The sequence below is a fragment of the Lonchura striata genome, chromosome 5, assembly GCF_046129695.1.
Source record: "Lonchura striata isolate bLonStr1 chromosome 5, bLonStr1.mat, whole genome shotgun sequence".
NCBI classification, from domain to species: Eukaryota; Metazoa; Chordata; class Aves; order Passeriformes; family Estrildidae; genus Lonchura; species Lonchura striata.
In genome coordinates, this window is record NC_134607.1 from 23,940,423 (window position 1) to 23,967,658 (window position 27,236).

General features: G+C 46.6%; 1 protein-coding gene across 3 annotated transcripts; it reads right to left on the reverse strand.

The window, feature by feature from the left end:
- Window positions 1-2,289: 2,289 nt before the first annotated feature.
- On the reverse strand, window positions 2,290-21,816 carry CBX7 (chromobox 7). Of its 3 annotated transcripts, none has more exons than XM_021554061.2 (7): window positions 21,778-21,816; window positions 18,938-19,189; window positions 16,756-16,799; window positions 12,694-12,759; window positions 12,093-12,159; window positions 11,153-11,492; window positions 2,290-9,145 (listed from the first exon to the last, which is right to left on the reverse strand). In XM_021554061.2, exons 2-7 carry the CDS (start codon window positions 19,136-19,138, stop codon window positions 9,000-9,002), a joined length of 864 nt encoding a protein of 287 aa, XP_021409736.2. In that variant the 5' UTR covers window positions 19,139-19,189; window positions 21,778-21,816; the 3' UTR covers window positions 2,290-8,999. The 3 variants fall into 3 exon arrangements, with proteins under 3 accessions (XP_021409736.2, XP_021409735.2, XP_021409737.2); XM_021554060.2 differs by lacking the exon at window positions 21,778-21,816 and adding an exon at window positions 19,392-19,489; XM_021554062.2 differs by lacking the exons at window positions 18,938-19,189; window positions 21,778-21,816 and adding an exon at window positions 18,101-18,247.
- Window positions 21,817-27,236: the final 5,420 nt, after the last annotated feature.

Consider the following 27,236-nt stretch of genomic DNA (forward strand, 5'->3'; position numbering starts at 1 on the left):
CCATAGGATATACTGTAGCACTTCTTAATAGCAACAGGAAGTCAGTGCCTGGAAGCAATAAGCTTTGGGAGAGCAAGGAGATCTTTCACATAAAAACCCCACGTCAGTGGTGTAGGGGCACGAGGGACAGCAGCAGGTGTGAGAGAATTTTTATGTGTTTTTGAAATGACACTTAATAATGAGAAACTCACCTGCTCAAAGTCAGTAGCTGCCTCCAAGCTCATTTTGTGGACCTGGCAGGAGTAGCAGCACTTATCTCCAGGAGAAAAGCTACAAGTCAGCAGCAACTGACTTTGCTGCTCTTCACTCCAGTGAGGTTACTCTTAGGAGCAGCAGATTTTAGAAAGCAAATGGTCGGTCCCTCACCTATACTAGGAACAGTGCACACAGCCCAGCTCCTCAAGCCAATGCTGTGTACATTTGCAAGCAAACCCTTGGCACTATGGGCATCCAGGTGAACGTGTGCTGGGATTTCCCTGCTGCAGCTCTGAAAAACACACAGGCAAAGGTAGGTCCCTTGGAGCTGACCCTGAACACCAGGTACAGGTGGCTCAGCATGGCCCAAGCAGTGGCCAGAACCAGCCCTCCAGCCCAGTAACTCTTTGATGCAGCAGAGAGAGAAGGCCCATGGAGTTTGTGCTGTGCCCACACCGATAGGATGCTATGACATCCCCGGGGCCTGCCTAGGAGTTCACAAAGCAGGCCCAGCTGCCCAGGCTGCTGCTGGCTCAGGATGATTATACAAGTCCGCTAGATTTTTTCAGTCTTGTTTCAAAAGCAGTTGCTCGGCAAGCAAAATGCTGTGAAGGGCAGGGAAGCTGTGTGGCACTGAACAGACAGGAAGTGACTGCATCACAGGGGTCACACAGGCTGCATTTCACTTTGTGCTTCTCAGAGAACATCAAACTGCTCAACCCTTGTGGTTTCCCCTATCGCCAAGTGCCCTTGATATCAGGCATCCAATGGGGAGAGCTGCGCAAGGCAAGTCAGCTGCACCACACAGAACAGAGGGGTGGCATAGCAACAGATTATTAAAAAAAGGACTGCCCAGATTAACCTTTAATCCAGCCAACACATGCATGCAAAAGGACAAGCTGTTTCTAGTACCAGCCAGCCTCTGCAGCTTTGGCAGAGGTAGGAAGACACAATCTCCAGAGCAGGCTTTCCCGTAACTCTGCACTGCAGTTTCTTACAACTTCACTTGACCTGGTAACTGCTGCCAGAAAATAAGTGGCTGGCTGGAGTCCTGCTCTGATGCCATCACTCAACTCGAGCTTCCCTGATTCAAGGCAAGCATGCTGATGGCACTTTGGTAACACAGGCAAGATGTAACCATACTGCCTTGAGCCGTGACTGACTCAGGAAACGCACCCCATCCCCCTCTGCTTTTGCTCCACATGGTTTTGTGATTGATGCCATAGGTGCATTCAGGAGCAGGGCTCACTCCCACATTAAATCTACTAGAGGTATCTCAGACAGCTCCATTCTCTTGGCCAGGTACCTTGATAAACACATGGCCTCCCCCTCCACAGAGGATAGAGTGGGACAAACCTTGAAGGAGCAAGCCAGGCACCCAAGTGAACTAAATGACATTTGGGATTTCCTCCATGGAGTATCAGCAGTTCCAGGACTCAAGCTCCTTAGCTAAGTCCTGGGGTGAACCAGGAGCCAAACTGTACCCAGAAGCAGCTGTGCTCCTGAAGAGGTCCCTGGAAGCCTTGCTGGCCAAACCACTGGAGGCTTTGGCTTAGAGGAGAACTGCTGTCCTGCTGGCAAGCACAGCAGAGCATGCCTGGCAGCCCAGGCCTCACCTCAGACTTTATCCATTCCAATGAGATGGAGGATATGGGGTACACCAGCACTTTCCTGGTGCTGACACAGCTGTCCTGGCATTGCAGCCTCATGCAAGGATGTAGAGAACTCCTAAACCCAGAGCAACAGCCACCCTGCCATCAGCGTTCTCCTCTTCAAATTATAATCCATAAAAGACCAATCATCCCAGGTCACCCTTGGACAGCTCTAACTTACCCAGTGGATTAAAAATTAATAAAAACTTGACCTCCTCCAATCAAAGTAACGAGTAACGTCAGAAGCAGCCCTTTTCAGGCTCCATTCTTCATTGATCCTTCTTTACTGATCTTCATCATGCACACATGCATGTTCTCAATTCTTTTTCCAACTGCACTGCATGTTTATACACCAACAGATGTGACTGTTGGAAAATAATTCAGCTGTAGAATTAAAGCAAGGGGGGGTAAATGACCACACAAACATACCATGAGGTAAATGTCAGTTCTCATATTTAATATTTTAATAATTTTGTTTGTAACATTTACCACATAAATCATCTAAATAAATAGATGCTGTACAGTCTCTTATCCATATCAGTACAAAAATAAAACCACACTTTGTGTCAAATTATACTTGAGCCTGCCCTCCCTTTGCTATTACAATCTCCTTTTACAGCACATACTCGCTCAGAAAAGGCATTATACTCTGATTGGTTTGTTTGGAATTGGTTTACTCCCTATTTCCCCCCCTCCCCAAATACATTCAATTAGTCTGTACAAAAGCTAGAAGCTCATTCTGTGCAAAAGGAAGCTTTCTGTGTGCAAAGACTCCAATACTCTAGCGTGCTGACAGGAATAACAGCAACAACTGAAGGGACAGGGACAAAAATAATCAGGGACCCTCCCCTCTAACTCACCCCATTGTTCCCCATCTTCCCCCTGCATCAGAAAGGGAGCACGCGAAATTAGGTGAATCAGTGTGCAAAAGCGTTCTAGATGTGTATACACTGAGGGAAAAGGTTGGTGCTGAAAACCCAGCAAGAGAACTGGGGTGTTGACCCCCACACTGTAGAGCTGACCAGGTGAGGGAAAAGGATTCTCTGCCTTTAGCCAGCTCAAAAGGTTCTTGATATACACAGAACAAAAGCTTCATCTAAATTATTTTAGTTGTTTTGTTGCTGTTCTGTTGGAGATGAGGTGAGGAAATGGCCTCTGGAAAAATCCAGCAGCTACTGGAGACAGCTCCTGGTTCACCCTTCCCTTCCTCTTCCTCACTCCCTGCAGAACGACAGACATCTCCTTGTTCCTCAATTAAGCTAATAAGGTGCAATTTTTCAGACAGGAAACTCTACAAAGATGTCTCCAGAGCTGGAAGAAACAGTCATAGTTCCAGACTAGGACCACTCAAACTGAAACTCAACTTCATTTTTCCCTTTCCTCGTTCTAAGGAGGTGGGGAGAGAGGAAGCCAATCTGTGCCCCAAAGGCAAGGATGTCTCCTCTTCTCTCTTAGGGAACCCTCTGCTCCCGGCATGGTGGAGTACACTTCTCCCCATGGGAGGGAGGCAAAAGGCTGGGTGGCAGCTCTGGAAAAATGAGAAGGAGCAGCCAGCGGCCTGAAACAGATACATCTTTTGCTTTTCAAATGCCACTTTTAGACAGACGATAAGGAGTACTTAGCACTCCTAGTGCTTTGCATTTCCAAAGTGCTTCAAAACATACTTCAGATTTAAAAGCAAAAAAAAGCTGCTTAACATTTTGACAGATTTGCAAAAAGCTTCTTTATGCTGACACTACATTTTCTGGTTAAAAACCAACAATAATAATAAAAAAATGTTTTCCGCCTCCTTCTCCTCCAAAATTCCCCTCCCAGCCAAAACTTTGATACCGCAGTAATGAGATAAGCTGTGATGGAGGTTCCAATTCTTAGGAATTCTACCCCATCCCAACTTCGTAGCAATCCACAGCAGCCCCAAATGCTCCCATGGAGCCCTTTACCTCAATCATTCCAGGTTAATTAGGGATCATCTCCTGCACGCTTGCTGCACTTCAAGAAGTTAAGGGGGAAAGAGAAAGAGGTGAAAGAGATAAAGGGGTCATCTCTACAGCAAGTGCTAGTTACAGGAAAGGATTTGAAGGGTCTGAACTCCATTTTTTAAGTGATTGCTTCACTCTCCTTCCAATTGTCTTGGGGCTGTTTTATAAGCTTTCCTATTTGACCACCTTTGTGTGTCGAATCCAGGTGGTTGGACACCCAGAAGCTCACATTTTCTCTGTGAAGACAGTAAGTTCAGGTGCAGGACATTGTGGCCTGCTAATCATAAGCTATTATCCTAAAACAAGTTTATCATGCCCTTGGGGAAAACATTTACAACAGGCATGGCAAAAGCAATGTGTTCTAATGCTATACATTTTTATGTAGACACTACCCTATGCAAGTTGTCAACATACACACCTCCCTTGCATTCCCAAATGGCAGAAGACAGATATATAAATGCAGCACTCACCTCTCTGCAGGCCCATTCAGAACTTCACTCACAGATGCAAGAGATCAGTTTCACTACAAGTTCTTTGCTTATAACACACCTTCTCTCTCAACTGCCAGCTGACCCAAAGGCCGCTCCTCAACCACCTACTGAGAGCAGTTCAGAGGCAACCCTGTCCCTCCCTTCTCTGACCAGCATTTGTCCCTATTATTTTCCCAGAAAGGCCCACTGTCCCCTTTTTCCTAGGCTGCAGGTAAGCCAGGGAGGAACAAAAGATGGGTAGATACCAATTCACCTAAGAAAAGGAGGTTTTTGTACTTTCCCTACTTCTGAAAACAGAAGCTCAAAACTTGGGAGGAGAGGAAGAGGTGGAGAGGTGGTAAGTAGACTTTGCTTTGCTTAATACATAGATGTGGCTGGCAGCCCCCACTGTCTCTGCACCCCGGCCTCTGTTGTGGCTACCACGGAGGCACTTGCCTGAGCTACCCTGCCTACTTTTTGACCTGTGTGAGGCCTCCCTTCTCTGTTCCAGTGAAACCATCAAGGAGCACTAGCTAGCGTACAGCATGAAACAGTACTGGGACCGAGGGCCCCCTGTGAGGTGAACAAACAATTTTATACATCCAGTCACAAAACACCAGAAGAACAATTCTGGACAGTTTCACAACACTAATAACAAAAAAAGCCATTCATTTCTCAATAAGCTTCTCTATGTCTGAGCTCTGATATAAACAAGAGTCAATTCACTAACAAATTTGGGCTTATTTTGGCAAATGGAACTGCTTTTGGATGTTCTCACAATAATATCCTGGTCTTGCTTGGAAAAAAAAATAACATAAAGAGAAAAAAAATCACCTTAGTCTGACTTCACAAGCAGAAGGGCCCCCAAGCAAACGCAAGACAATAAGGAGCATGCAGGAGGCTACTTAATGCCACTATTTACGTGTTAAAACTTGCTGTTCCAAAGCATCACTTGTATACCAGAGCAATAATATCTAGTTTATAACCATCCAGGAACAGAGGCAGTCCTTTCCATACAGATTTTTTTTTTTTAAACATAGTGTTAACAAAAAAGGCTTTCCAGTCTCATGAAGTCCCTCAGGTCTATCCCATAGACAGTGAGTTCACTGCAAGATCTATAAAATAAACACTTCTGTCCCCCAACACTGCTGGTAAATTTTCACACAGAAACAGTTCCAAGAATGACTATTAGAGCAGTTCTCAGAGAAGGTTGTTTCTTGTGTACAGTTCAGTAATTTTCACTGGCTGAAGTTTATTTTTTCTTGTTTACAGCCATGGAGCCAAACAAGGTATGAGAGAGTTAGCCCATTTCTATTCTTGGCTTGTGCTTCAAATAGAATTATTAAACTCAGCTTCAGCTGGATGCTATTCCGGCTCTTCTAATCAAACGGAATGCTTAACAAAGATCCAAACACAGCATCTGATTTTCATGATATGTTAGCACAGAAGGTCCCAATTCAACTGCCAGGTTTTGGGTTGAACTGGTAGATGGATAATATTGGGGAGAAGAGATAAACCCAGACAATCTGTCTTTCTATCATTAGTAAAACCCTCTCTATACCTGCAGAGGTGGAATAAAGCTAATTTTAAAGTCCCTGAAGACCAGCTCTACCAAGGAAGTTTACAGTGATATGTCAGCAGACAATGTGGTACAGAGCCACGTTTTAAAAGATCAGGAGAAAAATCTTCTTGAAAAGTTCTTTGAGATAAACAAGAATTCATGAATGTCAAAAAAAATTCCACACCAATAAAGTAACTGCTTCATTTCCTACCACAAACTCCTCTTCACACCCTCTCCTCCAAACCCACGCACATGCAGCTTGTTGTGTCTTAACCCCATTATGGTTATCTCCTCATTGACACAAAGCAGCATGGCAGCCAGGTACTTTGTTCCACATTTTGTGTAGCAAGATGATTAGTCACCAGCAGAACACTAGATAGCCTGATCCAAAAAAATGATTAAGATATGAAGCTGTGGGTGGATCCTTTTTGAAAGACCACCATAGGTCTTTGAAAACTCCACTGCAAGAGAAAGAAAATATGTTTAAAGAAAAATGCCAAAACAAAGTGTTGAGAAGTGTCAGGTGGAGAGTGGGGAGAAAAGCAGAGGATGGAAATCTAGTTTATTAGGACAAGCTCTTTCCTGCTTCAGGATTGATATTGCTTCTAATGTCAGCCAAAGCCAGGAACTTAGTAAATAGGAAGCTTTTTTGTTGCATTTGTACACCGAGATGAAGATATGACAAAGGTGGCAGTTGCTGCATTAGGATGAAGAAAACAGATCCAATAAATGCCATGAAGATTTAGGAGGATGAGATGCAGTTCAAGACTTTTTTAAAATAAGCTAAAACATTATGCTTCTGCAACCATCACTACCTGACCTGCTCCAACTCACAAGAGTGGACTGGGCCATGTGGTGTGTCCACTGGTCACAACAAAAGAGAGATGCAGGTATTCAGCATATTTGGCAGGTGTCAGGAAAAGGGGGTGTGTGGGTGATGGTAACAACACTGTCTGACCCCACATCCTGCAAAAAAGAGTGCAACTCCAGACACAGAAACCTCGCTCTGGACACCCACGTTCAACAAACATCCTGAGCCTGCATGCTTACCTCATCAGCTTGCCCTTGCTAGCTATTGCAAGCTTCTTTCCCACTCACTCTTCCTCCCACCACATAATTCCCTCCCCAGCTTCCACTTCTCACCCTCTCAGATTTCTCCATAATAAAACTCCCATCTTACTTCTTTGACAGACAAAAGGTCAGTCCAGAAATTCAAGAACTTCCCAGCAATCCTGAAACTCCTCTGATGCCATGAAAGACAGACCTGCTCCAACAGCTCTGAAATGGAAGGGGAAATCCTAAATCTACATTGAGCTGCCATATCCTAAATGAGGTAAAAATTGCTTCTAGTAAAAACCCACAGTGGCAGTCCAAGCACTTTATAATAAATAGATGTTTGGAGGACCAGAAACCCTAGAGTTCCCAAATTCTGCTGGCCAGGAGCCAAGCCCCTCAAACAAATAATTGAGGATTTCCACAGGTGTCTTTATCTCAGAGCTAAGAAGGCTCATGGCTTCATTTTGAATAAATACAGCAGATAAGAGATGCTTCAGGTGGGTTGCAGTAAGGAAACATAGTATTTGAGGACAGTGATCATGACAGTAGCCAATGTTACCCTGAAGCACTCTGACCTGCAGTTCCCACTTTAGACTACCTTACTTTTCTTGCTTTCTGTTGGAAAAGGTCTATATTTTAAAAAAATTAAGTTATTTAAATAAAATTTGCTTTTAAAAATGAAAGAGAACATGCATGTGCAAGAACAGATGCTCTGCTAAACTACCAACTCAAAATACAGCAATTCTTCAAAAACCTCAAAGTGTCACAGGCAGTCCAGGACAAGGCATTTTTAAGTGCAAGATCAGGTGGGTCTATTGAAATGCAGACCACTTTCCTTGGCAAAGATTTTTAAGCCTTCCAAGGGGAAGTTCCTATCAGTAAAGTAGTACAGAATCACAGATACTGTGAGGATACTGGAGTCATGGAAGAGTATCACTCAGGCAGCACAATCCAAGAATTCTCATGGCTAAGAATTAGGAATTTTTCCTCTCCTCAGATCTAATACATGCCTTCCCCACATGTTGTTTATTTTGAATCTCTCTATGGGATCCAAGAACAGAACTTGCTGCTAATCAAAGTCCATTTCTAGCTCAGTTCTGTCCAATTCCTGCATCCTGGGCCTGTGCCAGTATCTTAGATATCTCTGCAGTGCCAGGCAATGCTTCAGTTGTCCTATTAGTACCTCCTCCCAGGGGAGAGGAGTCAGTTTTCAATGAACATACTACCACAGATTCAGGGCAAGATTTGTTATTAATACTGAATTTGGCAAAGGGTAAGAGGACCCCGCTTTCCATAATGCATTCCTCATGCAGCAGAGCCAAGCCTGCAAATCCTTTTTAGCGTATAGAGAATGGTATGTCTCAACTATGCAGGCTTTCTGAGCTTTTAATGAGGGCAAATTGAATTTATGTTGCCAGTTTGGATTTCAGAGATGCATTTCAGTCTTTCCGCATGATCAACAATCAAAGGGAGAAAGCTCTGCTGTCTATATGGACCCATGCTGCAAAGACTGACTTACCACAGACAGGCAAATATGCTTCTGAAGTCCTGACAGCAGGCCACAGGGAAAACAGCACTGGAGAGAAAGTCTTAACAGGCTGGAGTTATCTACACAGGTAGGATCCATCGCCTCTCACTGCTGCAGGAAGAGAGGGAGGAGGAAGGTGGGAAGAGCAACGTACAGAGACATATCTTTATCTAAGGGATATCAATTGCAGAACAAGGCGGCAGGCTAGAGATCCAGCTCTCTTTCCACCTCCACATGCCCTCTCCCCACAAATGCAGCTGCTGCCACTTAACAAGATAAAAGGCAAATTGTTCAGCTTGCTGCTGTCACATCAAGGAGGGGAGTCTTTGCCAGGGAAAGGGCTGTCAGTTTTTCAGCTGGACAAAGCAATGACAAATACACACCCCCTACACTGCTCTTTTTTGCGTATCTGAAAGGGGGAAAAGGAGAAAGAAAAAAAGGGTCTCTGTAAACATTTTAAGAGGAGACATTTTGAATTTTTTTTCTCTTCAGGGATAATGTAAGCCTTCCCTAGCCCCACCCTAAAAGCACTGGTTTTGGGGAGCATTGCAAACAGATTCAGAACTGCGCACTCCGGTCTCGAAAGAAGCCCTCAGCCACTTGTGCTTCTCTGAAAGTGACGGTGATGGAGTTTGCTGTGATGTCTGTCACTGTCACTTCACTGGGGGGCACAGTGGGAATCCAAGGGAGACTGGCATCCACATCTGCTCAGGAAGAAAGGCACATAAGAGCATGTTAGTGAAACAGAGGTGAGGGAGAAGAAAGGAGGAAGGGGAGAGGGAAAGGAAGGATGGAACCTTTCTGACAAACCATAGGTGAAATCAGCCTGTACTGAATCTGCATGTACAGAGCAAGATGTGCAAGCCCTACCCTCACAGGCTAAGGGGAAATGGAGCATCAGGAGTCCAGACACATAGTAGTATCAGAGCAGCCTACGCAGAGGTCAAAAGACTCTGTAAAACCACCAAGTTCATTTCCCCCATATCCCTCATCCCATCTCAGCCCCTAATTTGGTTTTGTGTCAGCAAAGCACACTCATCCTCACCCTGGTTTGAACTCACCGTCTTCTAAACACCCTACCCAGTGGAAAAGGCAAAAATGAAAATCTCTTACACTTCATACACATAGTAAAATCTCTTACTCTTCATATACTCCTAGGGGAGTCAAAGGGAGATAAAATGGAGTACAAATGCCTTGTACGGCACCTGCAACACAGCCTGGGTGTGATGCTCCCAAAAATCCCACAGTAGTGGTCCACAGAGAAGCTGCTTTTCCTCATATGCCTCCTTTGCTCCCAGACAGCTCCATACAAGAAACTCAAGCACCCCTGCACTTTCTCACTGTAAGAACAATTATCAGCCCCTCTGCCACCCAAAGGTTCACTTCCCCACAGCCCCCAGAGACTGCCATGTAAAGAGAGAGGAAGGAAAACACACCCTCTCCCTTGTCACTCTACCTGTCCACTACATACCTTGCTGTCCAAACCTGAACAAAGAATGAGATCCCCTTAAGAGTGTATTTCCTGGCTTCTGTCTCAAACACCAGTGGTTTCTACTTCCCTCAGAAAGAGTCCAATTCCCCCTAACAGTAACTGGGATTCCACACAGCCCATGTGTCAAGAAGAGAACAACAATAGTTTTACAATTCTGTAGTGCCACTCACTCTTCTGATCCCCAAGTGCTTTAGTGCCACACTTCTGGGGAGAACAGCTGCACACATTTCCTCACTGCCAGGATGTAACACTGGGTTCCTCTGTGCTACTCCCATTGCTGTCTCCCTGGATTCTGAGCACCAATCCAGTCTCTCTCAGAAAGGAGGGAATAGTGCTGATTATCCCCAGAACACAGCGCTCTACCTAAGATCCTGCCTAATCCAGCCTGGCTAACAGCTACTCCTAGCAAGGAGTAACAGGATTCCCTTAGCTACTACAAGCAGCACAAACCCCAGTTTTCCACTCCTCAGGAAAGCTACGCCTTCAGAAGCTCTAATAATGCAGGGATAGAGTTTCCTTGGTAACTGAGAGCAACACACACATCCCACAACCCTCCTGCACAAGCTACTGGTATCCTTCCCCAAAATGCCAAATGTGCTTGGACATCTCCCATGCCTACACTCATGCTGCCTACTCAGTGGGATCAGGCAAGAGTTACCATCCTCACCTCATCTCTCTCTCCCTTTCTCACATAGCTCTATATCAAGAGGCTTTAGAGGGGTGTGGAGAGGAAAGAGAAGGAGGGGGCAGCGAGTATATTGTGAGTTCCTAGCAGTATTCCTGTATGCTTCTTAAAGCAGCACTATGAGAGGAGTGCCACTGTCCAAGCTTGCCCACTGCCAGCCAAAGTCTTTTGAGCCAAGCAGCAGACTGCACATATGTGGATAATGTGGACAGAGGCAGAATTCTTCTGTCATACTTGTGTGTCACCGCTGCTGGGAGGAAATTTTAAGAGGAGGAAAAATTGCAGTGTCTTCTGCACGTTTTCTAACATTGGGAGGGGTATGAGGAATATAAGACTACATAGTGCCACCAGGACAAAAAAAAAAAAAAAAAAAATCTGTGCTCTTCAAACAAGAAAGAAACCTGCAAACAAGAGGGACATAATATAGGCCAGCAAGGGCTGCTACCACAATCCCAGGAGGATGTAACCAAGGTAGAAGGATGCAGAACATCCTTCACATTCCCCAGAACTTCACCAAAGAATGACTAGCCTTACCTTCTTTGCTGGTGTGCTGCATGGCCTCCCAGTCCTCGGGGCTCTGCCTGGCCTCTAGGCCCACTGCATCATTCAGGAAGAACTCATGCCTGCAGTTTCGGTTCTCCAGACTCGCCATGCGCGGAAACTTCTTCCTTGACAGTCGTAGGTACTTCTGGTTTTTGCGTTGCTTCCGGAGAGAGAATGGCAGGACTGCACCCCCAGTCTTCTCGGGGAACTCTGCCTGCCCTGTCTTGGCCCCTGGAAGGCTACTGTCTCCTCCTCCAAACCTCCGTGCAAGAGAGAAGCAGAGCTTCTCCTTTCCCTTGTGAGCACTCCTCAAGTCCATGCCATATAGCCGCTGCCAAGACACCAATGCAGCAAGGGTCAGAGAAGACATCTGATCATGCAGTGAGGGCTCCCCACTGGGAACCAGGAAAATATTCTTTGTTCAGTCTCTGAACCTCTCGATGAGCTAGGATAAGATGTGCTGCTTCTGCAAGACCGTTGCTCTCCCCTCTTCAACTGCCTTCTAAGCTCTTCCTAATACCTGTTTCCTAGGATGAGCTGCTTTGCTTGGCAATAGTAAAAGCATGCTGAAACTCTGCTTCCAACTACGGGCTACCTTTGACTTGATGGAAAATCCAAGCTCAACATGAAATTAAAAGAACACACAAACCAGGTATCCTGCAGCTATCCAGGCCCACACTTTATAAAATCCTAGTTCAGAGAGAAAGAGCTGTTGTTTTATTTTGTTTTGCTTTTTTAAAGACAAATTAGCTAGCTCTTCATCTAACAGGTTAAAACTATCTGCCTAAACACTGATTTAATGTTATTATGTTAACTTGTTACCTCCAATGTTGTCCATGCAACAGCAAACAGACAGTTTCCACCTCACTGAGAGCAGGGGAGCAGCACAGCAGCTAAGGAGTTAGAAATACACAGAAGAGCAAGAGGCTACCTGCAGTAGGAGGCGCTTTGGTTTGGGGCCTCTTTTCCTGTACCCTGATGCACGGTCTCTTTCTTCCCTGTGAAAAAGGAATACAAATCAAACTGAGCACTAAATACCACAGCATAAAACCTAGTTGGGACTTCAATCTTTTGCAGCGTAGCTCCCTCAATTTCCTTCAATAAAACCCAATGGTAACCAGTGTGAGCTTGGAAAACATCCCAGAATTGCTTCCTGTAGGAGTGAAAACTTTGCAATAGAGGAATTTCTCTGACACAGCTAATCAAGGATGGGTTAGAGAAGCTTCCCACCTCAAATCAGTCCAGTCCAGCTCTGGACCCGATTAAAACCTGAATCTGATTGTTCACTGGCTCAGTGCTGCCTGTTCTTGGCCTCATTTCCTGAACAGTGCCAATCAAAGCTGCTTTAACCCTGTCTTCTCCATCTCAACCCACACCAGGGTACAAAAATCAAGCAGGAGTCATTGCTATACATCTCATCTTTGACTGAAGCAGGGACACTTCATGCATGAATGGGGAACTTTATGCATACAATGAAATAAAAACACTTTATTTTTCCTGTGTCCAGGGAGAGAAAGAACATGTGTCCTTACTTTTCTTCATAAGCCACTACCAGGCGAGGATCCAAGATATGATCCTCCGGCTCCCATGTGCTGTATCTGAAGAAAAACATAAGGAATAAAAAGTAAACAATATTTTAATGAAACATTCTCTCTGCAGGCCTGCTACCAGGGTGCTGCAGCCCTGGATACTGTCTTCACAAGGGTTGGTGGGGCCTGCCACAACATTGCGAGAGCTCTGAGGAATCCCAGCCATTCCCTCCCCAACTTCCCAGATACCACCTCCCCTTCCCAAAACAGGCAGGGCCAAGCATCAAGCGGCTCTTTGTATGAAAATGGGGAAGACTTTCCTCCCCAGGGCCCCCTCCACACTGTGTGCAAAGCCTGTGCAGACACTCACAAACTGTTTTTAAGTCCATACCTAAACAGTTCTCATTTGCAGCATTCCCTCAAATCCCACAAACCCCATGGAACAATGAGGCACAGTCTGATACATATTTCTGAAAAATAGGTCTCTTTTAATTTAGAGTCCTCAAAGAGTAAGTACGCTTTCTCACCTGCATTATTAATTACTTCTAATCACTGAAGCTGAAAGTATTCATTTAAGAATTTAATTCTTTCCACTGATGCCGTTCAACCAAATATGTTAGGAGCTGGGCCCTGGGGCAAGCTGATGGCCACTTGCCAACGCCTCCTTCTCCTGCTCGGCTCCCCCTGCAGGTTGTTCCTATGGAGCGGAGCTCATCCATACAAAGTACCCCAACTGCATTACGGACAGGGCCGCCAACACCGCTCCGAACAGGCTTCATACTCCCGAAGTAGCCTGGGAACGGTGTCACTCACTGCCCTAGCTCCCTCCTCGACAGCCAGACAGCTGCGACAGGAATCAGATACTCAGGAAAGGACTGAACACACCTAGCAGGCAACTCCAAAACTGGTTCCCAAAGAGCACAGATGCACTTAACACTAGGGAGAAGCAGCCAAAATGCTCCCACTGTGGAAGCTGAAAGAATCATAAAGTGGTCCTTGGGGCATGTTTACTTCTTAGGGGTCACACTTGCCCAGAAAAGGTGAGTGTTGTGTCTCTACCATACAAACTCTAAGGCAAGAAAGCAAACATGAATCCTCAAACACTCAGAACCCAAACTTTTCTGAAATGTGAGATCCAGGCCTGGAGGCAGAGCTTGTACCAGACCCTGGGGAGGAGGACCAGAGAGGAGTCACATGCAGGTGCATAAGGGTGTATTTGTATTAGTGCCTTTAAACAGCAAGAAAGCATTTTAGGATGTTTACATTTCTGGATGAAGCACAGGCTGCATGTAAGGACACGGGATACATGGGGTACACAGGAGAGGTGGTTTGGGAATGCTTTTCCCTTCTATCTCTCCATTACAGAGAAGAAAGGTACTGTAATACAGGAACAATACTGGAGGATGGGTCTAGAAATGAAAATACAATTCCTTTGTAAAAGGGAGAAACAAAAATATGACATTCCAATATCTCAAGGTGCACTGTACATCAGAGAATTAAGAACAGACATGTCTTCATAATGAGCTGATCCCTCCCTCCCTCCCTCCTTTGCCCATGCCTCCTGCAGCAACCTGACTGTGAGCTGTCAAAGCCAAGATAGTGTTTCAAAAGAGGAAGGTTTCCTCCCAGCTGCAGGGATTCTGGCACTCATCCTACAAATTTAAGAAAAATAACACCACAAGGGGAAAAAAAATTCATTGGATTGCTTTTCATAGGCAGGAGAAGAAAAGAGATTTGCTTAAAAAAAAAAAAAAAAACAAACCAAAAACACCCTGGTGGGTGTTGCCTTCTTCTCTGCAGTTCAGATTCTGGCTTCGCTGCAGTGGCAAAACACTGCATATAAAAAAACATGGTTGAGTTTGCCACGCGCGCGCGCACACGGAGCTTTATATATGGGTACACACAGCCCGGGCTGCAGCAAACTGCAGAGAGCAGGCACTCTGGAAAACACAGATCATATGATCTTCCTTCCCCCTCCTTCTACTCCTCCTCTTCCCCCTCCTTTTAACTCCAACACAAGTTGTAAACAAGCTTGTAGCTAGTCACTCCTCCATTCCCTGACTTCAGCAGTGCAATCTATAAATCTGAGGTATAGGGCATGAATAAGAATTTTTTATTAAGAAGGGGGGGGGGAAAAGTGAAATGTGAATTGCATGTGAAAGCAGTAAACTACTGACTTATCCTTATTCTCTTCCATGATATTTCCAATGGGAATGATAGGATAATAGGTAGAGAGACTATAAAAAGCAATGAAACAAGGTTGGTAATTAAGGAAGGGAAGGATGTGGAATGAAGAAACAGACACAAAGCCACGAACAGCTTGTGGTGATGCATGCCATCACAGGCACATATATGTTTAGAAACAAGGAACAGAGACTGAGAGTGGGATGAAAGTGACTCCAATGCTCTGAGCATCTTGAGTTTAAGTAATTCAAACTACTGAGACAATAGTTAAAGTGGAGGCAGGCAGGAGGAAGGACAAAAAAATAATCAACAATCTTCAGATTTGGAGTCTGGGGAAAGAGGGAAGATGCTTAGACATGCCATATATCAAAATAAGAGAACCCTGACATCATCTTGCACCCAGTGGAACTGTACTATTAATTCCTCAAAGTGTTTCTGTCTCCCACTGTGTTCCAAGGTGCAGGACAAGGAAAGGCAGCAGTTAGGAATAAGCCTACTATGTCCAAGAAACATTACAACCTGCCTCAGCCCACCCTCTTGGCAACAGGCTTTACAAGAGAAAGACTTCAATGCATTTGTTGAAAGGAGAATGGGATAAACATCAGTATTCTGGCCAAGAGGGGATGAGGACTCACAGGCTCCAAATACATTCCCCACCCTCTATCAGTGATTAAGTAAGACTTGGCTATTTGAGGCTGAAGCAGTCCAACCCATGCTACACGGCAGCTGGTGCTCAACAAGTGCACAAGGTTACACTCTGACAGCAGAACTCTCAAGAACAAAGTCACCCTCTCCCACCACCACCAGAGAAGGGAAGCTGTTTATCTTCACACATGGCCTATAATCACAGGATTAGGCATGACAATTAGGCACCCAAGAACACATTTCAGCTTCTTGGACTCCAGGTACAGCCTTACAGAACCATCCTGGCGGGCCCCACTTTGCAGCTGCGAGGATGAGCCCGTACCAAGCGGCTCCCTTTGCTTAGCAACGCGCAGAGCAACTGCGTGTGTAACACTGCTGTACCCACGCACATTGTGTATGTACACACACAGGCACAAACAGAAAAGCAAAGACTGGGCCCCATATGGATTGGCCACGAGGCTGTTCTACTAGACTGCTAGATGACAGAGTAATATTCTCCAGTTGCCTAATCCTTTTAATCTCAAAGCATTTCACAGACTGCTTAAGCACAGAGAAATTGCTCTTCTTCAAGAGCAGCTGCATTTTAATGAGAGAAGTGTCTGTAAACAGTGCACAGCAATGCTGAAAAAAACCCAAACTTTTCTTCTTTTTTGCAATGGAGCAACCAAAGCAAAAGCAGAAAAGGCACTCAAAGTAACAGGAGGCTTCAGACAAGGAAATGAAGGCATGGTGGTAATTTTCAAGGGACAAAGATCACCTGCATTTGGCTACAATCAATAAATCTGAAATATTGCCCCTTTCCGTTGGTGAATTGCAGAGGAAGACAAAACCATCAACACGTTTTCTATTTTAAAAGACCGCAGACAGCTCTAAAAATAAAGTGGGGTCCTCTTGGTGCTGACTCAGAAAAGCAGGAGCTATTCCAAGTTCAGAAGAATGTGGGTTCTTTGTTGAACTCATAAGGAATTTAAAAACATTTGTATCTAGAAAGTATCTCAATGAAATATTTCAGTGGTGGCAAAAACCAGTCAGAATAGACTGGCACGCAGTTTGTATTCCTTAGCTGCCAATTCACAAACAAATTTGGGTTTGGTTTGTGGCTCTTTGGTGTTGTTTATTGTTGTTGAAATGAGGGACAAGCCACTACCCATTATGAATGAAATGCTCAATTGCAGAGACACAGTGCAAGCCATTACAGAATATTAAAGAAAAAACAGACAAGTAAACACAACTTACTTTGGAGGCCATCCTTTCCACTTCACCAAATATTCTACTTTACCCTGAGGGTGGAAAAAGCGGAGGAAAATAGGTGAATGATGGAACTAAATATGGGCTACAGTACGAGATGCAACAGACTGAACTCTGCAACCAAAAAGCTTGTGTCCCACCACTTCATTTTCAAAACATAGCCACTTCCCCATTCAACTACACTTGCTGTAAATTTTTCTCCAAAAATTGGGCACACAGGGGTGTTTAAGCATGCTTGTACCACCATCAGCTTGGAGCATAGCTTTGCAGAAGGCTTGCAGGCAGAACACTAAAAGCCAACCAGAGAGCAAGACCAAACCATTCACACATTCACAGGCAAACCTACAAGTCAGCACACATAAATGCAGGAAGGAGATGTATGCCAGGAGCAAATGTCAGATTAATTTTTTTTTAAGCAGAGAAAAGAAACAGTATATCAGAACCTATGAAGTGTCTCTGGCATGTTCTTTTCCACTTGCTACACGTTCTACTCAAACACTCCTCCATCCATCACAGGCATTTATCCTTTCGACCCAAGCAATCAGCAGCTCACAGCTGAAGTTCAGAGCTATCTTTTTTTTTTTTTACTCTAAGTACAAGATTTAAAAAAAAAAAAAAAAGTGTAGTGATTGGAAGCCGCATTCAAGGACTCTGCAAGCAACGTGAACAACTATCAAAATATTTAATGTTGTGCTGAGGGGTTTGTTAAGCACTTCCCAAAGCATGGCAAAGGCCTTTGTGCAGGCAGGACGACCACTCTCCAAAAGCCGCTGCGGCAGCCACAGACACCTTTACAGGAGGGCAGAGCGAGGAAAGCACTCGGCTATTTGAGGCAGAGAACCAGTTTCATTTTCCTCTTGGGGGTCTAATCAGCTTCCCGAGGTTGAAAAACCCTGCCCTGTAAGGAACTTTCCACCAGAGGATCTCTACACACTGCATGCTTACAGGTTAATCCTTGCAACACTCTGCGGGGCCGGGAGCGCTTCCGCGGCTGGGGAAACTGAGTCACGGGAGCTTTCCCAAACCCTCTCCGGCTCGGGCTCTCCCGTTTGGCGTCACCCGCGCTCGTCCTGCAGAGCGGCTGAACCCCAGCAGCGACGGGCCCCCCTCCGCCCCGCACCGCCTCACGGCTGACACGTGCGTCCCCCGCCCGCCAGCCCCGGGCAGGTGCCGGTGCCTCCCCCGCGGGTGTGAGGGGACGGGGACCGGGGGACGGCCACGGGGACCGGGCGGCCGCGCGCGCACCCACCACGCCTCCCCGCTCCCGGTGCGCGGCGGGAGGGGCCGGGGGTGTCCCGGCGCGCTCCCCCCGCCCCGCCCCGCCGCTGCCCACCTTCCGCACGCGCTTCTTGCGGATGCTCTCCACGGCGAACACCTGCTCGCCGATGGCCGACAGCTCCATGCGGCGGGCGGGCGGGCGGGCGGCGGCGGGCCGAGGCTGTGCCGGTGGCGGCCGTTCCCCGCCGCTCCCCCTCACACGCCCCCTCGCGCGCGGCCGCGCCCCCGCCGCCGCTTTAGAACCTGCGCAACGTTTTCCCCGGCGCGCGCGCGAGAGGGGGCGGGAGCGGGGGGCGAGGAGGGGAGGGAGCGAGCGAGCCAAGGAGGCGGGAGCGGCGCCTCAGGCGGTTCCCGCCCCGGCCGCGCCGCCTCCGTCCCGCCTCCCGCCGGGGGCAGCGCCGGGAGGGAGCGCTGCCCGCCGCCGAGCGTGCCGAGCCGCGGCGTCTACGGGCGCTCTCCGCAGGAACGCGGCCCCGGGCGGCGGCGTGGCGGGGGAAGCGCTGCGGCACGGACCCGGCGCGCCTCCCCTGCCCGGGCAGCCGCCGCACGGTGCCTCAGCGCCAGGTGCCCGCCACGGCCCGCCTGTGAGGGAAAGGGAGCGGCCGGGATTCGGGCACGCTCGCGGTGGAAAGCAGCGATGGGGGTCTGAGGGCCCGCGAACGATCAGAAAGTTTGACTAGTAAATTACATACTTGGCGTGGAAATTGGTGTGTTAGTCCCTGACCTACTGTATAAGCACACGGCAGTGGGTTTTGGAAAAAAGGGGTAAGATGAGAAGGAAGAAAGAAAATATGTATTGAGGGGCGTGGGGGGGAGTGGGGGGGGGGATGCAGGGCAGGAGAGAGACAGAGAGAAATATAAAAACGGGAGAAAAGAGAGAAAAAGGGATCACCAGTCCTGGTTCCAGTGTCAATCCAGCTGATGCGATGTCAGTCCTGGTTTCAGCGTCGATCCAGTTGATAATCGTGGTTTCAGCGTCGATCCAGCTGCATCCACCCGGCCGATGGGATGTCCTGGGTCCTGGGGGTGCCTCTGTGCCTCTACCAGCGCGCAGGGGCTCTGTGAGCACAGCGCACGTGTAGCTCTCAGTCATCGTGCAACAAGCAGGACCTCAGGCCGCCTCTTCCAGGCAACTAAGGCTTTCCTGGGTGAGGCGTGAGAAAACAAGCACATTATGAGCAGGCATTCAGGTATCCAGGCTCCCTCACACACCAGTCTGCAGAAATGTGCTTTTTCTTCCCAACCACTACTTCAAACAACAGACTGAGGGTTTTTTTTCTTTGAAGTCTCCTAGGAAACTTTTTACATCAGAGCAGGGACTTATTTCTACATATGCAACTACCTACTCCCACAAGTGTGCTCGGTTGCTCCTCTGCTGTGACTGAATGTCACTGGGTGCTGTTTGCACGTGAAGTCTGAGGCGGGACAAACCTTACTGTAGAAATGGCAAACGCACAGTGTGAATGTGTTCATCTCAGTTGTTTAGTCTGCCTGTGTTCATTTGCCCACAGGTATGGGTTTGGGTAACTGGCAGGGTGCCTACCCTTGCTGAAGCCATCTAAGAACTCAAAGTCCACTGTCAGGGAATGATAACCCTTTGGATAATCATTAGGCAGAACTAGCAGTTTGTAACAGGGTTTTGGTATTTAATAGCATAGCTGTTGCATATTCAAAACATTTATACTATATTACAAAATAATAGTTAATAATAACAATAAAAGTTATGATCTTTTTAATTCTTCCTTTATTCTGTGTCTATGTTTTAGACGGAATAGGAAAAATATTTAAGGTAAAATTTTCTTTGTTTCTCAAAATTAAGACCTTCAGAAAAAGTAGACACAAAACAACAGAACATTTCTCTGAATTGCAAAGATCTGCTTGTATTCCTTTCCCTCACATTGGAATCCACCTGCTGAGTTGTCAGACCGGAAAAAGGAAGAAAACGTGCTCCAATGACCATGTTAGGACAAAATAAAAGAAAGAAGCCCCCTAGTCACAACAAACTTTTGGTTATTATTATTTCAATTATTGATAAACTTCTGTACTTCTTAGTCCAGGATGTTTGCAGCTCGTTATTTAATATATGTCTCCTTAAGGCAAATAATACATGTAGATAGATTAACTTTGCTAATGGATACCAAAGGGGTTCTCAAGAACGAATTGACCTGCATTTTTACCACAAGCTGTAATACTCTTCTTATAACAGAGACAGATAGTAAGAACCCACACGCTTGGTATATCAGTGTAATTTCCACATGATTATTCACTTCTTTCTTTCTGCTTTTCTCATACCAGCAACTGACCCAAGTGAAGTTTAAGCAATATTTGCACCAGTTATGTCACAGCTTTTAGAAAAGCACTCTTTTGCCTGAAAATCCTTGTCACAAAACCCTAGAGTGCCTTACTGCAGTCTGGTCGGGGGTTGCGTTTGCTTGGGGTTTATTTTACAACATTTTGGACAAAACGTTACCTTTGAAAGCTGTTCCACCACAGTTACTTTACATTCTACTAATGGTTACAATGTAATTTCTGTAGGTTCTTATTTTTTTTTTCCTTTGCTTTGGCAACCAAAATCCAAGCGCTAAAGGCAAAGAGCAGGGACATTTCCCATCCTCCCACCCCATCCAAGTTCTGAATTACCGTTAAGAGAATTTTGCTAAGCCGTTCGTTGGGACTAGAAATAATTAAGACAAACAATTTAATCAATCAAGGTTTTCAGATCTTACAGCCTGTTTTAGCAGTATTTTAAAAGCCATTCTGTGATAAAAGACCTCTTCTGAAGTATATCAAGAACTAGATTACAGAAATCTTTATTGGAGTTGTTCTTGTTACCACTAATTGTACAGTCACGCTAATATATAGCGATGAACTCCATGTGCAGAAAACCAAAGCAAATATTGAACCTTCCTTAGTACAAATTCAGAGACCCAGATCCAGGAGGCTTTAATCAAAATTCCAATTAACTTCAAAGAGTTTTACTTGAGCAAAAATTGCAAGCAGAATCTAGTACAGGAAAAAATTACCATTTTAATTGCTGCTAGCCTGATTAAGTGATTCAGCTTTCAGTTGATACAAGCACTTACATTAACACTAAAAATTTATTAATGGTCATTTATATTCTACAAAGCCTAATCCTGCCAAAGATTTTTTTTTTTTTATCCCCGCCAAGGACTGCAGCAAAGATCAGCATAGCTTCAAAACCACCCAGCACATCCCGAAGAAACGCTGCTTGGTGAAGCTTCGGGAAACGACCTTGCAGCAGAAGCCAGCGCTGGCAGCCTCCGCGGTGTCCCGGAGCCGGGGGAGCCGGGCTGTGGGTGCCGGGTGCGAGGTGCCGCTGAGCCGGGGGCGAGCCGGAGGCGAGCCGGCCTCTCGCCCTGCGGCTCTGCGTGTCTGATCAGCAGCAGATGGCTCTCACCCTGCTGCCCTACAAGCACAGCCCGGTTCATTTGCACACTGCGGTTTCGGCAGGCAGCCTCCGAGCACATCGCAGGAGTAAAGAGCAGTAAACAGGCGCAGCCGCTGCTGCCCCAGCAGCCCCGTCTGCCCCATGGAAGCTTGGAAAGCGCACGCAGGAAGCACTGGGTATCAGCGCAGTCCGAGCCCAAGGGCACCAGAAAAACTACCCTGTCGGTATGCTCACATCAATTAGTATTTTTAATGTTAGATTCTTAAAACGTGTGGAAGGAATGCAGCCGCCCCCTGCTGCCAGTTGGCAGCTCCTCGTCTTACCCGGAGCCCTTAGCACCAGCAGCCAGCGAACAGTGTGTTTAAACCTGTGCTGCTGCGTGTTCCTCACCTGGCTCTGGTCTGCTCCCAGCGCAAGGACTTCCCCCGGCTGGATGGCCAGTGAGCCCCAGCCCAAAGCAGTGCTCTGCCTCCAAGTGTGGCACAGCAGACACAAGGGAAAAAAAACCCGCAGAAGTCCCCCAGCCTTGCCAAAGGAGATGGTCCTAGAGGGTAGATAAAAGATCATCTGGCCCAAGCAGAGGACTCCCTGAGAGCTCTGGTTGAGATCTGTCATGGTTTCCGTGTAATTTTTTTTTCCATTCATAACCAATTTTTGCCCAGCATGAGGTTTCTCCACTCCTCACACAGCGTACAGCACAGCTGTTGACTGCAGCCTTCCGTCCTCTTTAGATATGAACACCCAGCACTTCTCTTGATATGTGGCCATGCCTTGGATGCACATCTAAGGCCCTTAGAGGACCATTTTAGTGGGATGGTAAGCCAGAATCCCAGAATCCCAAACACAGCTGGCACTTGTCATTTAGTCTTTGATCAGCCTGGTGGGCAGCTCTTTTCCTCTGCACCCTGTCTCACAGCCAGGTGTGACTGGGAACCACAAGGTACGTGTTTCTTCCCCGACTTCCTTGGAGAGCTCAGCTACTTCCCAGAGCAGAATCAGTGCAAAAAATAGCAGCTATGACATTGCAAATGCCACTGGAAGAGGGTTTGTTGTTTTCCTACATTTTAAATGATAGCTCAGCAATTATTGCACAAACCCAGTAGTGCTGTGATGGAGGTCCTGTCCATCCTCTGTCTTCAGAGCCATAAAATCCCACCTTCTGGGACACTGCCCCCAAACACCAGATTATCCTCTTTTTCAAGAGCAAGGGCAATACACTGAATCACTTGCTCAGTACAAGACAAACTCAGAGTTCACTGGGCCATGGAGCAGCTATGACATGGTGCTTTTCCTGGGCAAGATGAGATTTGTGTTCCAACCACAGCTCCTGGCTGTGTGTACATGTCATCCAGTGCCTGACTCATGCAAAATTCCTAAACATGTCCTAGGGAAGGTGCTGAAACACTGATTTCTGCTTTCCAAGATAAACACTTAGCTAGAGATCAGTCTTCCTTCTCTCTGGGCCACTTTGACTGTCACAGCAAGAGTGAACCTTGCGGGTTTGGTACACAAAACACACACTTCAGATAAATTCCTCTACAGGAAGCTGTAGTACGATTTTCATTGCTCTGAAGCCTAGACTAGAAGTGTGGGTGGGCAAGAGAAAAGAAGTGCTTTTTTGGCTTGCTTTCTTTAAAAATATTTTTTGTGGTTTCAATGAAATCGAGTTTTGTTGTTTCAATTAATTTGAGTTTTGTTGTTTTAGTGAAAGCCTGCCCATCTGTGGACATACGATATGTCTTTGAAAAGCCTTGGCTCCCACATGCTCTGTGGAAACTTCTTCAGCTGTTCATTGCTTAAAACTTCCAAAGACTCCCACTCTCACGTATGATCTTCTCCTGGCACCGCCTGTTTGTAGAGCATCCAGCCCTAAAAATGTTTCTTTCATGGAGGACTATTTGCATGTGAGACAGTGTACATCCCCTGTCCCTTCTTTGTGAAGGGCCAGAGTGGCAGTTCTCACTTCCTTCACCCCTGAAGCACTCTGAAAAATTTGAAGGAGTTCAAAACCAGCTATGGGGTTAGAGCCTGTTTCACACTTAGCTGAGAGTTCAGCATCTGTGCAGCCATGACATGATTGGTGTTTGTGGCCAGATCTGCTGCTTTGGTGCCAGAATCAGGCTCCCAGCCTTCACACCAAGACATGTCTGGGTTATGCCCTTGGGAAGCTGAACCTGGGAGGTGCTCTCTGCCCATATACAGACCTACCACATTAAACCATGCCCTGCCATGCCATGCTGCGTGGAGTAGAGCCGACTGGGCTGCTGGAAAGAGTGTGTTATAGTCACTGCAGCCTGAGGAGAACGCTCAGCTCACACCCTCCATTTCTGGGGAAGGGCTCTGACTGCAGCTGCCATTCACACACATGCTGCACTCTGTGACAGCACCTTTACAGAGGCCTCTGCTCTGGTGGGTGCCTGACCTGAGATCATGACAGAAAAGGTAAAGGGAGAAGGAAGAATGCAGAGCCCTAACTCCAAAGCTCCAGGGAAAGACTGAACTCCCCACACTGTCTGCCTGCTGCCTAAAGGCAGCTCCCTACCCTGGGTAATGGTTTGTCCCCTGGGATGCTTCCTTGTATCAGCAGAAGCCAGAAACCAGAATGCAGTCCTAGGAGGCACCTCAGTGTCTTGCTCTCTGGATCTGAGAAGACAGTTGCTGTGACCACATGAAGATCACACTTTATGTGGAATATTTGTTCTCCTTGACAATGTCCTCTGTAAAAGCCAACCACCAGGCTTCTTCCTGAGGGAATGTCCTTTAGTACCTTGAGAGCCATTCCTGATCCTCATACCTGACCACCGTCCTCACAAACCAAACAGAACCAAGCTTCTGCCTCCTGATAGAGGGGAGTTCATGGCTTGTCACCCAGGTGGGTCCTGTTGGTGCATGATGAGCAAGCCAGCGAGTCCCAGGAGAAGAATGCAAATTGCAACAATGCACCATGTCACTGCTTTGCCCTGTCCCTTGGAAGCACTATTTCCAAAAGTGACATGGAACAAGGAGTTAACACTCATTTGTTACTCAGCTACTCTTGGCTTGTTTTGTGTATTTGGGCTCAGCAAAAATCTGCTCCTCATCTTGTTCACAGAACGGGGTAACTATTATCTGCTGCCTGAAAGTAAGGTTGCGAGGATTTATTAAGTCGTTTTTGAAGTGCTGGGAGAGGGATGAAAGGCATTTGAGAGTAATGAAGTGCCTTTGCCTGGTTTCCCTGCACACAGCAGCATCCATGCGGGCTCTGAGCCGCGCCTGTTCATTAGGTGGCACTACAGGCCCAAGATTCCACATGTGAGTGCGGTCTCCAGAGGGCTCTGCTGGGTCTGGACAAGGGTTTGTAGGCTCGGACACTTTGCTACACTATTGGCATATATTTTTTCTGGGGAAACATGCTATCCTGACAAACAGTGGAAGAACACAGGCTTAGTATTGGAAGAACACAGGCTTAGTATTGGAAGTGCAAAGCAGCAGCAATTGAGACTTCTGATACAGCTGTCTGGGATTGAAGTCTCCAAGAACTGCAGGGGGAGCCTCTAAGTGCTTGTGGTAAATTCCATACCAGGGACCTGCAGCCCACCCTGCCCACCCTGGTTGCACTAAGCCAGTGCAAAGGGGCTGCTGCTTTCCTCTGAACTGGGAGACAGCACAGTCAATCCTGTCAAAGATCTCATCCATCCTCCACTGGCCTGTGGAGAGGCTTCAAAGATGATCCAGAGACACATGATCTTCAAGGAGAGGGCATCATGCCACTGTGCCTGCTCCTTTTGCCTCCACTGGATGGCTGGCAGTGGTGCCTGGCATCTGCCCCGGGGCCTGGAGCCTCCAGTGATTTTGAGTAAAAGATACAGAACACACAGATTGTGTCTTTTCCACTGAAATATCCTGAGCTGAGCTCAAATTGTGAAAGTGCCTATGTCCTCTTACAACCCTTCCAGCCACCTTCTTCCTCACCTTGATTTCCTTGGCATTTCCCTGGTTAAATGTTTACACAAGTTTTCAAAGCCAGGGAGTGTGCAGGCAAGATCTGGGAGTGCTTCCCTTGAACAATTTGGTTTGAGGTGTTTTAACTCCCTCCTGCCATGTTGCCAGTTTTTCCTGGCCTGGCACACTCCTGGCTCTGTTAGGGCACACCTGACTTGGCTGACTACTGACACAGCTGTTCCCATCCCGGTGTTCCACTAGAGCTGAGCCTGGGCTCCTCCATTCCAGCTGGCAGTTTAGTCATTCTCTAGCCCTGGGTCAGTAACCTGCAGTCTACTCAGTGCCCCTCTGTCTGAAGCTGAAAGATAAATGTCCTTGAAATCTGAAGTAACCATGATAATTTTATTTTGAACAGGAAAATGGACTGTTTTTTCCCCTTATCTAATTGATTAGGAATGTCAAATATTCTTTTCTGTACACTGTGCATGCCTCTTACTTATGTAGGAAGCAGCTGGTCTAGGGAAGGAGCCAAATGCTTTTTTTAACTAGAAAAAATTGAGCTTTCTTTTGGGACTTGGGGGGCTGTCACTGTATTTCATCGTGAGTTGACAGATAGAATCCATCTCTGCTTTTCCTTCTGCGTCCTGACATGTCTCTGGGAAATGCCTGCCATGTCCCTGCTTCAAAGAAAACTGCAGGTGTCTGGGAGAATGGAGGTGAGGAGGGGTCGCTGGGGCAGTCAGGCCAATGGGATGTTCACAGCTCTGGAGCCATGTCTGGGCACCTGATTGACATTAGAAAAAAATCTTGCCTTTTGTCTGGGTGGATTTCTGTCTACTTCTATTTTTGCACATTGCTGAGCAGCACTAGATGCAGCAGTTACTATCTAGAGGATGATATTAGCTTTGCATCCGCGTGACTTTCTAATTCTTTCTGTAATGGGCTTAAAATGGAGTGTATGTTCCCGTTTCTCTCAGTAGGCAGTTATGCTTCCCATCTGAAATTATTCAGCCTTACACTGCACTTCAGAAGAACCTTTCTTAGGAAGAGCCTGAAACTGCAGCGTAGGTAGATTGGTTTCTGAGGAAAACTGTTGCTTCAGCAAGATTGACAGGTACAGCACCCTCTACTTGCAAAACTCAATAGAAAGATGGTTCCTGGTACAGTTTGGCCAAATGGGTGATTGAACCCCCTTAAAAGATGTAGAACTCTGTAGGATCACTGGACATCGTAACCCCTGGAAATTCAGGTCAAGAAAGTTGCCAATGAATAGAATTATTTTGTAGGCTAACTTGTAAAAAGTAAAGAAAAGTAGATAGTCAGTGTTACAGATGCCACTTCAAAGCTGTCACTATACACGTGCCTCATCCCAAAGCAGATGCTCATCCCAATACCATTGCTGCCAGTGGTATTCAAAGAATCCTAGAATGGTTTGGGTTGAAAGGACCTTTAAAGATCATCTAGTCCAACCCCCTTGCAATGAACAGGGACATCTTCAACTGAATGAACCTGCTCAGGGACTTTTCCAAGCTAATTGTGAATGTTTCCAAGGATTTGTCATGTACCACCTTACTAGGCAGCCTTTGCCAGTGTTTCACCACCTCACAAAGCCTTCTATCTAATCTGAATAGATCCTCTTTTAGTGTTGGGAGTTGGTAGGTTGTTACGAGAGGATGTACAAAAGACATGGTAATGAAAACATTAAGAGGTAATTTTATCCCCAGTAAGATCTCTGTTCACCAAAGGAGAGAGGAGCAAGGGGTCATACTCTGGTGGATAATTGAGCTACCAGGGTTGGCATCAGCTGCAGGAGGTTTATACCTGAGTGAAGGGAGATACCAAACAGATGGGGTAGTGCCCT